At 38.4% G+C, this 14,118-nt stretch overlaps 1 protein-coding gene across 1 annotated transcript; it reads left to right on the top strand.

Annotated features, from left to right (window-relative positions):
* Positions 1 to 9,377: 9,377 nt before the first annotated feature.
* On the top strand, positions 9,378 to 12,981 carry fam110c (family with sequence similarity 110 member C). Its single transcript, XM_044168883.1, has one exon. The coding sequence runs from the start codon at positions 9,674 to 9,676 to the stop codon at positions 10,733 to 10,735; it is 1,062 nt and encodes a 353-aa protein (XP_044024818.1). The 5' UTR covers positions 9,378 to 9,673; the 3' UTR covers positions 10,736 to 12,981.
* Positions 12,982 to 14,118: the final 1,137 nt, after the last annotated feature.

Genomic DNA, 14,118 nt, shown 5'->3' with positions numbered 1-14,118 from the left:
ACCAGACCAACACTCAAGTTACAGCTGTTTACACAGAGGTGTGACTGTTCTATTTTCAGTTGCCAATTATACACCCGTTTAGGTAAGGATATTTCATTGTTTATGAAAACATCCAAATTACCACCGAAAAAATGGGGGGAAAGATTTTTTAAAAAGGTTTTAGCATACACTAAGTCAGAATAGTCTCTCAGTTGATGGATATCCCTGTCTCTAAGAAGGTTCTCAGGATGATGTCCATCAGGGAGATATGCAACCACGGCATCTTAGTGATGCTCAGCTACAAATCAGGAGGGCCACAGATAAACCCTTGAATGAGACTGGACGCCAAGATAAAGACAATATGTATGTATATGTATTCCCAGATGTAATGCACTCAGAGCAGATCAACCAAGATATGACACATAGTGGCACAGCTGTGTAAGCAGCTGTACGTGTTTCTTATTCTCTCTGTTTGCTTCCTGTAACTAATTAACTCATTATCCCTTAGCCTGGGTCCTCTTCTTAGCCATTGATGGGAAGTATTCGTTATTAGCACCAATGAAAAAGAGATGACAGGCGGTCTGGAGTGGACAAGCATATTGTGGAGAGATGCTCAAAATGCACAAAATTTGAAAAGGATGCACTAAAGATTGTAGGCTGTTTGAGCACGGACTGTTTTGTGTCTGAAATGCTACTTAAAACAGAAAAAAATGTCAGTTTTCTTAAACATGTTGCTTTTTAAAATGATCTTCAATGTTTAATGGTCAGAGGTTTAGATGATTCTTATGAATCCGCTCTGAGGAATGTCTGAGTATGTTTGTGTATATTTGTGCGTGGGGAAAAAGCAGAGGAAAAGAGCGTAAAATGTCTAACATTTAACAATGAGATACAGATGTAGATTATACAGAAGAAATAATTATATTCAGAGCTGGCTCCTGCCTAAATCCTCCACTTCCATCCCAACCCTGCCCATGCATGTGAATGGAAGTAATAACATTTTGCTCATTTCAAACCAGTAAAACAAAAGGTTACAGATGAGTAATTCTACCGGCTGAAATACAAGAAACACCTGAGCCCAGCAGAAAGGCCAGACATGACTGTGGGCATGGAAGATACTGAATATTCTTTAATTTAGGACTTAGGTGTAATTCAGAGTATTTACTGGGTAGTTCTGTTTTCTGTATCTGTATCATGCATTTACCTACCTATACCGTATCTGTCTATATATTCCTTGAAACGTTTGTGGACTATATCGCGGAGCTTTAATTTCCTGTCCGATTGGGTGGATACGCAGCCGGATAACACTACAGTGTTAAGGAAAGAAGGAAGGTATGTAGGTATGTAATGAACTACTACTTTAATCAATTCTTCTGGCTCCCTATTATATCAAACATACATGTCAGATGACTATTCAATTTGATGAACTTTGAACATGGGAAATTAAGAAATATTACACCTTATGGTATGTCAAAAACTGTAAAGAATCAAGGTTTTTTTCATGCAACAGTCAAAAAAGGATCAAAGGAAACTCCATTAAATCAGAATATGGAATATAAGGACTGTGTGAATACAGCCTGCATTTGTTTTCCATATATATGCTATCTGAAAAGAAAGCAGCACTATAAAAAGAAGCTGAGCTGTTTTGGAAAGAATGGTTTCAATGATTTTTAATGGCTGTCTTAACCAGCGCCTGAGAGCATTAACTTAATCTTGGAAAAATGTTCCAAATCAAACCAGCATAAAGCAGTTTTTCATTATCGGTCAAAACCTACTCTCACTACCGAGTTCACGTTCTCAAAACCTATTATGCAGTTAGCACAACAGCTCTATGTGGGCCAAAGTGAGAATGTATTTCCTTGAACTGAAACCAACCATAATGTTCAAAATCCATGTAGCCTCATTCTCCATCTTTACTGTGCACCTACAGCACATTTTAAAACCTCTGCATGCCCTTTGCTAAACTGTTACAATTATGGTCAAAACCTCACATTTGTACAAACTTAAAGTCAAACTGAAATTTGAATTCTCCTCACTTTTTGTGTTAGGAAATATAAAGTATATTGATACTGCAGCTATTGTGCATAATCTTCCATTTTTCAAAGAATAATAAAATTGAGGGCTGGCATTGCTAGGAGACGCGCTGTCAACTTTTGCGGTGCTATTGACTGGGGTCGTGCCTAGATGGTAACCCTGGATTTGTGAAACTCTCGCGAGATTTGTAAGCGCTGTTTCTTCATTGTGTGTGTTCCAACCAAGTGTAAGTGTAAGTGTAGTCTAAATGTAACCAAGAAGTTTTGTTGCCTAAACCGAAATCTCGCGGGTGTTTCCGCAAATCCAGGGTTGCCATCTAGACAGGACCACTAACTGGAGCATGTCATACTGTGTATCCTACGAATGTTTACACAACATCTTCCCCCCTTTTTCAACAAGCCCACGTAGTGCTGGTTATGTACCGTTGGCAATTTAAGACATCTGTCCCTATAAAACAGCTTACTGACGTTAGCACTGATTCCAACAGATGTTACTTTTCGTTCTTGTTATTTCAGCACCTGCTGAGTGATTGGCAGCTCCTGCACACTAAGTGTCGTGAAGTCAAGACTTCAAGAGTTTGCCAGTCAAAAAAAGACTCATGAAACATTTGTTTCTTCATGTATGGCACTCATTACCTTCAAAGTTTGGTTATGACAGTGTAATATCAGTTTATATCCCTGGTGTGTCGCAATGTTTCACCACTGCATGCATCACTTCAATATGAAAATGGCTTGAACACTGGTTGTATTTTTCAAATAAACTCCCTTGTGTTTCTGCTCATTATCCTGCAAAATTTATATATCTACTAAAGTGGGATTATCTTATTTAGATTTAAAATCTGTTGGACCTGTTTTGAGTAGAAAAGGATTATCTAGAGCTGAGACCCAGACTATCTGACGACAATCAAATAAATGTCACCTGTCTTGTCGTCATTAGAGATTTTATATTTGGTTTTGTTACTTTTGCAGTTTTTGTTGACCTCAAGTGGTTTCTCAAAATGTTGAGTGTGTACTCCAGGGTTTGTTAGTACAGCATGACATCACTGTTGGGTGTGGTTACAGGTGCAACAGAGCACACTTCTGATGCCACCCATATGAGCCCATTTCTTTGGCATTAAAGGGACAGTTCATTGTTTTGGTGTGAGTTGCCAAGTTCTGGAGATATCGACCGTAGAGATGTCTGCATTTTTTTAATTTAATGGGACTATATGGCACTCTCTGTTACTCAAGATAATCCACAGACCTTGTTGTGAGCAGTTTCATGTAGGAACTATTGGTAGAAAGAAAATAGTTCCTACATGAAACTGCTCACAACAAGGTCTGTGGATTATCTGGATAGCACTACAGGTAAGAGGAAAAATATGTATTTTTGATTTTGGGGTGAACTGTCTCTTTAAACCTGAATTAACTTTTTTTGGCCACTTGAGAGCAGTGCAACAAGCTGTTAAGCTAACACTGACATATTATCATTATTAAGTTGAAATGTTGAACTTTTTGACAAACATTTGCCTTTTTGTACATTAATAAGACAAAGCAACATTTAGCATTCAGGTTAGTCATGTTTATGCCCACCTGCTGAATGTAAGTCCAATATTTACCCTCCTTTTAATTCTGTTTTGGTCTTCACTAACTCATAAAGGGAATATTTGGCTCTTTAACTGCCAAATGCTCCACTAAGTTCAACAGTTAGTCTCTAACTTTGTATGCCTGCTGTTAAGTGCTGAGCAGGTACTGCACGGTGGGTTTATCAGAGCTTTTTTACTAAAAACAGCTGACAAAAACAACGACGATTAGAGCAGTGGGACTGAACCAAAACAGTAAAGTTGCAGCCCTTAAACCAAAACAATGAGCTGAAAGATGCTCAAAAGCTTCATAGATCTGAGTGAAACTGCAGAGTTGGGTTATGATTCTATGTGGCTTTGTCACTACCAGCAGCCACTTTCATTCATTTGATCTCTTGTTAATATAAAAACATTGATTAGAGCAGCTTTAAATTTTGATAACTTTGTGTCTAACTCTGTGAATAAAATGTTTTCTCCTCACCATATTAGATGGAAGAAGAGTCCGTTACTGTCCTCAGACCTACAGGAGAAATTTAAGTAAAAGGAAATTAAAACCATTGATATACCATGAAAAAAACACTGCAGCAGTAATCCTCCAAACACAGTTGTTTTCTGAAATACAGTAAAATGAGCTTGTGATAAATAGACACTGACTAATTGAGTGGGAGGTGACCTTATATTCCTGGTAATTAGCACTGCATGCATAATTACCAATTATCAGTTACTTTACATAATACTCATAAACAATAACTGCAAGCAAAAGATGCCTTCAGCAATTATATCTCATAATTTGCAAGCCGTTTTTAATTGAGTCAGCCAGTTTCATTCACGTCTCAAGGATAGGCGATAATTATTGTGAATGACTCAATAAAAACACAATTAGCAGATGATGCAGTGTCACATTAAAGTGTAAAATATGTTTTTCAGACTAGCAGCATAAGTTGAGAATAAAATAAAAGTGACAGGGCTCAGGGGGAAAGTGACTAATAGTGTCAGTGTTTATGTTTTCTCTGCTCCCCTCCATCACTCCCTAAGTCTGCTCCCTCTCTCTTTTTTCCAATTAAGCAGGAACAGGTTACACCAATCAATTAGACAATATGCTAAATGATTGTAAACACTGCTACTGCACTTAGTTTCAACCAAGGTTATTATCGTTAACAAAACTAACAAAATAATGAAAACTAAATGTGAAAAAACATTTTCGTTAACTGAAATATAAATGAGGCTTCACAAAAAAACGATAAATAACTGAAACTGTATGGTGTGTTTACAAAACTAACTAAAACAAACTAAAATTATAGAGATTATGTCCTTAGTTTTTGTTTTTGTCAGTTTATTTCATACTACACAAGCCTAGTATTTCAGGTGGATATGAAATCTATCTTCCAGTTTTGGAATCTGGAATCATGGTGGTGGCGAAAGTCAGGAGAAAGCACCAGAGTCCCATTTGGGATTACTTTGAATACGCCTCTGTCACAGATAAAAGCAAGTGCCTTGTAGTAGTGGAAGGTGATAAAATATGTGAAACATTTCTCAAGGGGAAAAATCCCATGAATCTGAAAGTCCTTTTGAAATAATCACACAAGAAGGCTAACCTAGCTTAACTTAACAAGGAAAAGCACCCAACCCCCCTTCCCGAAAGAGAAGCGAATGTTAGATTTAGGCCAGGCAGTACGAATGTACTGTACTCTAGTATGATGTAGTATGATTTGTTTTTATTACACAATACTTTTTCTGACCTTTTTGAATCTCGCCTCTGACAAATACCCCATATTACAAATGAAAACTAACACTAAAACTAATAAAAACTAATCAAAAACTAAGCATTTTCAAAAAATAAAAACTAAACCAGCAAACCCGCTTTAAAAACTAATTAAAACTAAACTGAAATTGAAAACAAAAAGTGAAAATGAAATAAAAACAAAAACTACTGAAAAATGCAAAACTATGATCAAGTTATCAAGTCTTCGACAATCTTAATCTTAATAAGCTACAATTAACCTGACAGTTCATGCACTATTACCTTATACCGTATTACTATCATCAACCCACTTTGTACTTCACACTTATTTTATACTTATACCCACTTGGTACTTAATCTATTTTCTGACCTGTATTATATTTTTGCTTAGTACTTCTATTCCTGTGTGCACTGATGTGATAGTGAGCTGCTGTAGCAAAAGAGTTTCCCCTCGAGGATCAATAAAGTATTTCTGATTCTGATCTGATTCTGATTCTAATGACCTTGGTTTCAACTCTAGCATTTCTAAAGATGTGACATAGGAGTCTTTGAAGTCATGTTTCCTCTTGCACCCCTGGGCCAAAGGGCAGATAAGGAGGGGCGTGTGTGTGTGTGTGTGTGTGTGTGTGCATACGTGTGTCTGTTATATATTATAAACCTTTATTGCTTATTAAAACCTTGATATATTTGGTTTGCACATGAACTCAACGCCAAGACGAACCAGTGATTATTGTGCAACAGAAACACTAAAATTATCATTTTGAGATGCATATTTTCGATTGCCCATTATTATTAGCGACGCAAGCAACGCGGCTCTAGGGATGGCAGTGTCAGTCTGTCAGTTGTTCAGTGAAATGTCTCGGCAACTATTGGATGGATTGCCAGATGGTGAACATAGTAAACATTATACCATGTTAGCATGGCTTTAGACTCTTAATGTTGTTCAGACAAGAAACCAGTTTAAACACTGTTGCAGAAGAACAACTTGTGCAGTATTTCACACAGCATTACTTACAACTTTGCCAAATATCTATAAATTCAAGGCTATTTCATTAAAATGTTTATTAGTATTTATGAACAACATGCATGTTTACCTCATATCCCAATCCTTACTTTCAAGGGAATAGATTTATCATAACCTTGCAGACCTCTGCTTAGCACCAGAATTCAAAATCTGAGAACTGGCAGTGGCCTGAGATGGCACCCCCACCCCCCCGAAATCTGATTGGCCACTCCAGGTGAAAACTATGATTGGCTATCTGCCTGGTTCGTTTATAAAGTATTTTAAAACTTTATAAAAGTGTTTGTAAGCCAACATAAGAACAGGCCAATTAAACTGCTTTAAATGTCCTAGATGGTTGTAATTAACAAATGTATGTTGGGCTGTGTTGCAAGATGCTAGTAGCTTTTGTGGCATTTCACTGTAGCACATTTTCTTTAAGAAATTTGTATTGAAGATCTGAAGTTTTGCACAATTTTGTCAATACAATATTTTGTCCACACAGGCTTATTTATTTTCATTTAGTTGGTACTTTATACTGTGACTGTATTTTTGAATGTGCATTGTTTTCTTTTGTATGGAGCCTAGTTTTGGAGGTACAATTTCTTTTTGGGGACGTATGGAAGCTTTATACTACATTTGTATGGTCTGTTGTGTTGTGACAGGTCTATTTATCTTTGAAATAAAAACATTTAAACACAGGAATGTAAGAAACTGTAATGTTAGTAATTGAAGTAGACAGGTGTAGTGGAGACAGAAATGGTAAATGAATGCTGTTCTGATGTGTGAATGTGGGTGCACGTGCGTACTTCATGCCACCCCTGCATAGGTCAGTGCCCCACTTGGGCCACTCCAGTCAAAACAGTCTGGACACGCCACTGCTTCAAGAAGATCATGGTTAATTTGAAGCGGAGGTCAAGGAAGGATAAAGTACTAGCACACACTGCAGAATCCCCAAGGGAGCTGTTCATTTTGATTTTAGGGAAGCCAATCAAAAGAAATCACACTGCTGAATAAATGCAATCAACATGAAAAACAGATGTGGTATGATAATTATGTGCAAACACTGAAAAATATGAGAAATTTGATGCTGGATGCACTGGATGTAAAGTGTTTGCTCTTAAGGGAAAGTAAAGAAATGAGGACTTAGCCATTGCAGGGTAACTAAGCCAAAGGCAATGCAAGGCTTTATTCTAATGACTTTCACGCTATGCATTCCAGTGCTGCCCTCTGCCTTTTGAAGAAGTAGAGCTGGTATCTTTAGCTTCAGTTTGTACACAGATGTTTCAGATTCTAGGTTAGTGAATGTTTCCAGTAACACAAGGAAGCAGACTCAAGAGGGAGTCTGTTGTTACGTCCTTACATTTTTCTTTCTTTAATTTCCATCCATTGCATTCAAGCCTTGCTCTTGCAGCTATCATAAGCCAACAAAGTTCACAAAAATGCATGCACCCTCATCTGGGCCTGTGGTGAAACTGTGGAAAGTTGCCAAAACGTAGTCACTCATTCATGCTGTGTGAAGCAGAGCCGTGCTGAAGCAGAGTGGTCGAAAAAAGCTTATTCTGTTGCCAAAGTTTTTTACTTTGGTTGATTATCATCAGGGGTGCACGGTGGCAGAGCGGCTACAGCTCCTGCCTCCCAATAAGGAGATTCGTGGGTTCGATTCCCGGACCGGACCAACATCACACAATCTCTCTGGGTGGAGTCTGCATGTCCTCCCCGTGTTACCGTGGGTTCTCTCCGGGTTCTCCGGCTTCCTCCCACCGTCCAAAGACATGCATGTGTAGGTTAATTGATAACTCTAAATTGCCCGTATTGAATGAATGTGTGAGTGAATGGTTGTCTGTCCTTGTCTGTGTCTGTGTTAGCCCTGCGACGAGTTGGCCACTGTCCAGGGTGTACCCTGCCTAAGGCCCAAAGTCACTGGGATAGGCTCCAGTCACCCGCGACCCCCTAACGGGGACCAAGCGGTAGAAAATGGATGGATGGATGGATGATTATCATCAATCATAATTCTTATACACATGTTGCATATCTGTTTGATCAGCAGCTCCTGCTTTCATTCATTCATCTTCACTGGTAATTTGAATGTTTTGAACATTTTTGTATTTATTCAGGTTACTTCTATGCACAGATGACAGTTAGGTCTGGTAGAGCAGACCATGGGCATTACAGTAAACTGGAGACTTACTGAACTGTTGAAATAAAATTCATTGTTTTATGGTTTCAGCAGATTGAAGCACATGTCCAGAAAATGGCTCAAATGGGCTTATCATGATTGCCAAAGCACATTTGGTGAGTCCAATTGCACATTATATAATGCAAAACAATTTTTTCTGCCAATTATTATTTATTGTGGCGTTATATTATTTCAACAAGCATGTGGGAATGATGGAATCTATCTTTTGTCTTATAACTGCTTGTGCTGTTACTTTGACCCATTTAATATTGGTATTGCTAGGTCATAACCTTAAAATAGGACATGCTTACAAGACAAAGGACTACTGGCTGATTGTACTGTCAAATTAGTGCTCTATGGTGTTTTATGAGTGTTTTAAGCATGCAACTTAGGATCCAATAAAAACTTCGAAATAAAGTTAATGTCAGTGTCTTTGACAAGCTAGAGGGATTGATAAAAAAAATTCATGTGTAATCATCTTAAATTGACCTTGCACAAGTTTTTAAAGCACAGGTGGACTCCAGTAAGATACAGTTACTGTGCAAATACAAAACCAAAACCTCAATGTAATAACCAATAAAAACATTGTTCCTCTTTGAATTTTTATAAGTAGAACACAGTACTGTGTTGATGGCTTTGACAAATAATAACTATCATCTACCGGCCTTTAACAATCACCGTGGGAGACATCATACACACTGCATGACTTAAGGATGAATCGGCTCGGGTAAACATTTATTGCACAACATTTGCACTGTAATGAGCGCCAAGCCTATTTGATGAGTCAGTGTCTCTAGTAAATGAGTCAATAAGAGATAGCGGAGAGTATTTTGTAAAGACAGAAACTACTTTTCTTGGTTGGGGATATTAAGATTATCAGTAAGATTTTGTCCTTTGTTGAGCAACAAGGATAAAGTCCCACATTTCCACCAGGACAAGAGAAAAAACAATCTGTGGCAGTGTCAGCTTTCACTGTTCTCTCTTGTGATGGTATCAGGTGTACTTTGAACAAGCTTGTGTTTGGTTAAAACTAGCCTTGCGCAGAATGGGTGGGGTAATGTGAAGTCTCCTGTTGTGATACGTGCTCAGGCAAAGAACGGGCTTGTATGGAATCTTTTACCTCTAACACTGGAGAGACCATTCGCTAAAGGATTACCCACTCTTTGGAAATAACTGATTTTAATGGTCATTAAAACTACAATGGAGGCAACCAGTGATACCACTAAAATCCTGGAGAAGGGTCCTGAATACTTTCGAAAGCAAATGGAACTGGAGAGTGAGACAAAAGGACGCATGAGTGCTGTGGAGAGGCTCGCCGCAAGCAAACTGAAATATGTCAAAAGCCAACAGGTGGTCAACTCAACTCAGGAGCCTGTGATCAGTTTTGGATCAGCCTCTGTGAGTAGCACTGGGTCTTCTAACCGGAGCTCGAACTGTGGTGGGAATCTTGTCATAGGGGGTAACTCAACAGAGGCTACATGTGGTGCACAAATCTGCTCACCAGGGCAGGTACGTCGGTCCAGCTCCAAAAAACGGCCAGACTCTCTTCTGCTTCACAGACAGAAATGTGAATTACTCAGGGGATCGGCAAATGACCGGAAACACTATATAACACGCAAGTTGCTGCACAGAAATGTTCCGTTACCTGAGGCAGCAGAAAAGGAGTGTGAAGCTGAGGGCAACAAGAAAAAAATCACCACACTTGAGGGAACAGCAAAGGAATGTAGCTCACTTGAAGTTATCTCTCAATCAGAGAGGAGGAGGAATGGAGTAGCAGAACAACACAACACAGAAGACAGTGATTCTGGGACAAAGGTGAAAGCTGGTGTTGTGAACAAATCTTCTGGTCTCCTGACGGTTCCTGAGTTTGAAAGGAGGTCTGGCAAAGGGGTCAGTCGTTCTCACTCTGACATCAGTTCCAGGTACTCCAAAAACTTTGCAGACTTTGATGCTTTCTTCAAGTACTGTGGGCTGGACAGTGAGGTTATTGAGTCTTTGGGGAAGGAGAACTTCTCGGCGTGCTCGGATGACCTTGCAATAAACACCCGGAGTGTCAGCGTCTCTACATCAGACGATGGCTTTTCCAGGAACAGTGGTGACAGCGACGGGCTACTGGAAGATGAGTTACATGAAAAGATACGTCAAGGGACATCTGTTATTGAGCGCAATGCAAGGATTATCAAATGGCTGTACAGCTGCAAAAATGCTTCAGAGACTGGAAAAAAGTTAAGAGACCTTGATTGAGATAACTTTTTTTCTCTATAGAGGCCATATACCTAAGACTGTATAGATGATACATTTTACTTTTACTGCAGCCGATAAGTCAAAACACTGACTACTGTACTGTATGTGTGTGTGTATGTATGTGTGTTTGTGTGTCTATATGCCTATATCATTGGTTCCTTTGGTTTCTGTACATACTGTGTGTGTGTGTGTGTGCCAATTTCAGCAGACACTTCCGAGACAAAAAACGTGTTTGCATCTGTTCAAACTTGCATATAGCTTAGCTGTTCTCTGTCACGTTGGGGCCACAGAAAGCCCCACCTCACCTACACTGAAACACAAAAACAGTTATTTTGAAAATGTATATTTACTCGTAGTTTTATTTGATCAAATTGTGCATTCTAAACAGATTTATCACACAGCTGCAATTTAGAATACAATTCTGTGCATGTGTGCACACTTGAAGACACGCACACATTGACACACAAATCCAGAAGAGTACAAAGATTTAAATTTTAGCAGCTGTGACATTCAGCAAAAATGAGCCACTGGCCAAACACTGATACCCATCATCAACTAAAAAACTAATTCCAAACTCTGTTAGTTCAATTAATAGTACTTTAAATGTTTTGAATTTGAATACTTTATACATTTGCTTAAATAAATCGGTACCACTTTCTAATAAGTCACCCTTAATAAACAGTTCACACTCTAAGTTGTAACTAATGGATTTATTAATGGTTAATAAATCATTTACTCATGATCTAAAGAGCAAGCTGCTAATAAGAACACATTTTGGGTTGCCAGGTTGTGAAAAATTGCTTTAGCTGGTGTTTTTCCCTTCTATTTCATAATAATGCAGTCACAAATGTTGTTAATTCCTTAATAAATGCTTAACAAGTTGTAGACTGCAAGGTATGTCGTCATCACTCAAAGGGATTTTTCGCAGTCTTCCAACCCAAAAAAGTCTTATTAATGCCTTATAACTGATCTATAAAACATTAATAAATACATCTTTATGAACAACCATTTATAAAAGGTGTTATTATTAGAAAGTGGTAGCAGTAATTCTAGATAAAGGCTTAGAGCTCAAGTTATGGCATATGAAACATTTCATACTCATACTCATCTTCCTCACCAGGGCCTTTAGACCACCACAAGCATGAAAAGTACCCTTAAATCATCATTTACGCAACCTGCCTCTTAAATTGATAATCCAACAAGTGTACTCTCCCATTTCTCTCCAGGTGAAAGATGTACATTCCATTACACACACACACACCACAGTTACTGATATAAAAACTGTCAGTAAGAGAGATCTGCTTCTTCAATGTTATTGTGGTCGAGTGTTTCTTATTGACAGTAATAAAACTGATAAAATCATTAAATCTAACTGCAGTTGGACAGAAAAACTTGGATGTGGTTATTTTCCAGCCAAAGAATCAGCTGGTACCTGAGTCCTGTGTGAAAGGAATGTACTTAATAATCTGATAGGCTTAAGTCCAGTGACCTGTTGTAACTGTATCTCCACTTCCCTCCCAATCTCTGTCTGCTTTGTCTCTTCACCACTTTCTCTCTCTTTCTGTCTTTCAAAGCTCAGAGGCTGTAACATGAGTGGAAGAAAAAAGCAAAGGACAGACTATTGTTAAATCAACGTGTTAAACAGAAATACCACCCACTCTGTTTCTCTCACACACGCAGAAACAAACAGTGTCTCTGTACAGTATATGGGAGTAGATACACATCACTCAGGTGCACCCATGTTGTGGACACACCTTTCACTTCTCCAGAGACCTGACTGGCTATTTCGCATAATGGCAAGTCACGTCCTGCCCTTTCCACTTGTTTGTTCCCAGAATTTAAAATGACTTCTTAATATTCAGTTGGTGATTCAGTTTGAAAAAATGGGCACTTTAACATTTCAGTAGCATTATAATATGTGATTCGACCTGCAGAAATGTATTATACGTGCGCAATATGTTATTACAGACTGAAAATGTACACTGCTTGCATTGCTGTAGGTCTTCTTGTATTGGGATTTTTATTATGTAAAAGTGTTACTGTGCTCTCAGACAATTTTACCATATAGGCTGAAAAATTACTGCAACGTCACTCCACCCCTTACCCAAACCAGGTTCAGTCCACCACTTAAGGCTGTTTTTTTTTTTTTTTGGTGCTGCCTGTGTAACATTGTTTTATACTGAAGTACTTTAAATTTTGTAAAACTGCTACAAATAAAGTTGTTAATTATTTTTCTTACAAGCAAATTGTTGCTTAAATGTATTGATTGCAACAAGCTGTGTGCACATCTCACCGTATATTTGGGCCAGGTGCAGGGTAACAGATTTTGCCTGCTGATGACTCAACAGGGTCTAAATGTTGCCTTTTTTTAGTAAAGTTTTGGGAGGTTTAATCCAGGGTGCAGATACTCTCCATTTTTACCAGCAATGTTGGATAACTAATTTAACTGATCAGTTCAAAGTGAGAGGAACACAAATCTGTATAGATATAACACAATTATTTTAATGAACAGTATATATGTATATCAATAAGGCCTACAGTAGATGTCAGTACTGTTTGTAGTGAACCTTCTGAACTTACTTTATGTAGCCTAAAGGGGGCAGTATCTAACAACAAGACTGAACCTAATTACTGTGTTAAAATCTAAGCAACTCTATGCTATCAGGCAAGTCATACTAAACCTCTGACTGCACTGTAATCACACTGACAATGCCCAGAGGAACAATTACCACACATAAACCAGTCTGGATGGATGCGTGATATGTAATGTTATTTTTAGTATCTGAGGAAGTCAAGCAACAGGTTTTGCATTATTGTTTTGCCTTCAAAGCATAATATCTAATGGCAGCAGCTATTTAGACTATGCCCCTCCTGTTACAGATGAACATGCATAAATATCATAGCTGTAAACTCTTTACTTAAAGGTCCAGTGTGGCCTCACCCTCCCCTTCCAAGCATGTAGGAGAAACTTCAGTGGCCGCAAAACTCCAGAAAAACTCGAACGGCCCTATCTAGAGCCAATGTTTGGTTTGTCCGTTCTGGGCTACTGTAGAAACATGGTGGTGCAACATGGTGACCTCCGTGGAAGGGGACCCGCTCCCTCAGTAGATATAAAGGGCTCATTCTAAGGTAATGAAAACACAATGATTCTTATTTTCAGGTGATTATACACTAATTAAAACATACTTATAAGTAATATATTCCATTTCTGCCTATAGCTCCTCCTAAATATTACACTGTGGACCTTTAAGTCACACTTACATTACAGAAATTAGGACTCAAGATTTGACTTGGACTCAACTGCTCTGAGTCTTGACTTACTTCAGACTTGACTGTCTGATATAGTTTTTACACAATTATTTCAATAGCCTCAATAAAAACCT

This window comes from Siniperca chuatsi, linkage group LG16 (genome assembly GCF_020085105.1).
Source record: "Siniperca chuatsi isolate FFG_IHB_CAS linkage group LG16, ASM2008510v1, whole genome shotgun sequence".
Classification (NCBI taxonomy): Eukaryota; Metazoa; Chordata; class Actinopteri; order Centrarchiformes; family Sinipercidae; genus Siniperca; species Siniperca chuatsi.
This window is presented reverse-complemented; position numbering and strand designations above follow the sequence as displayed.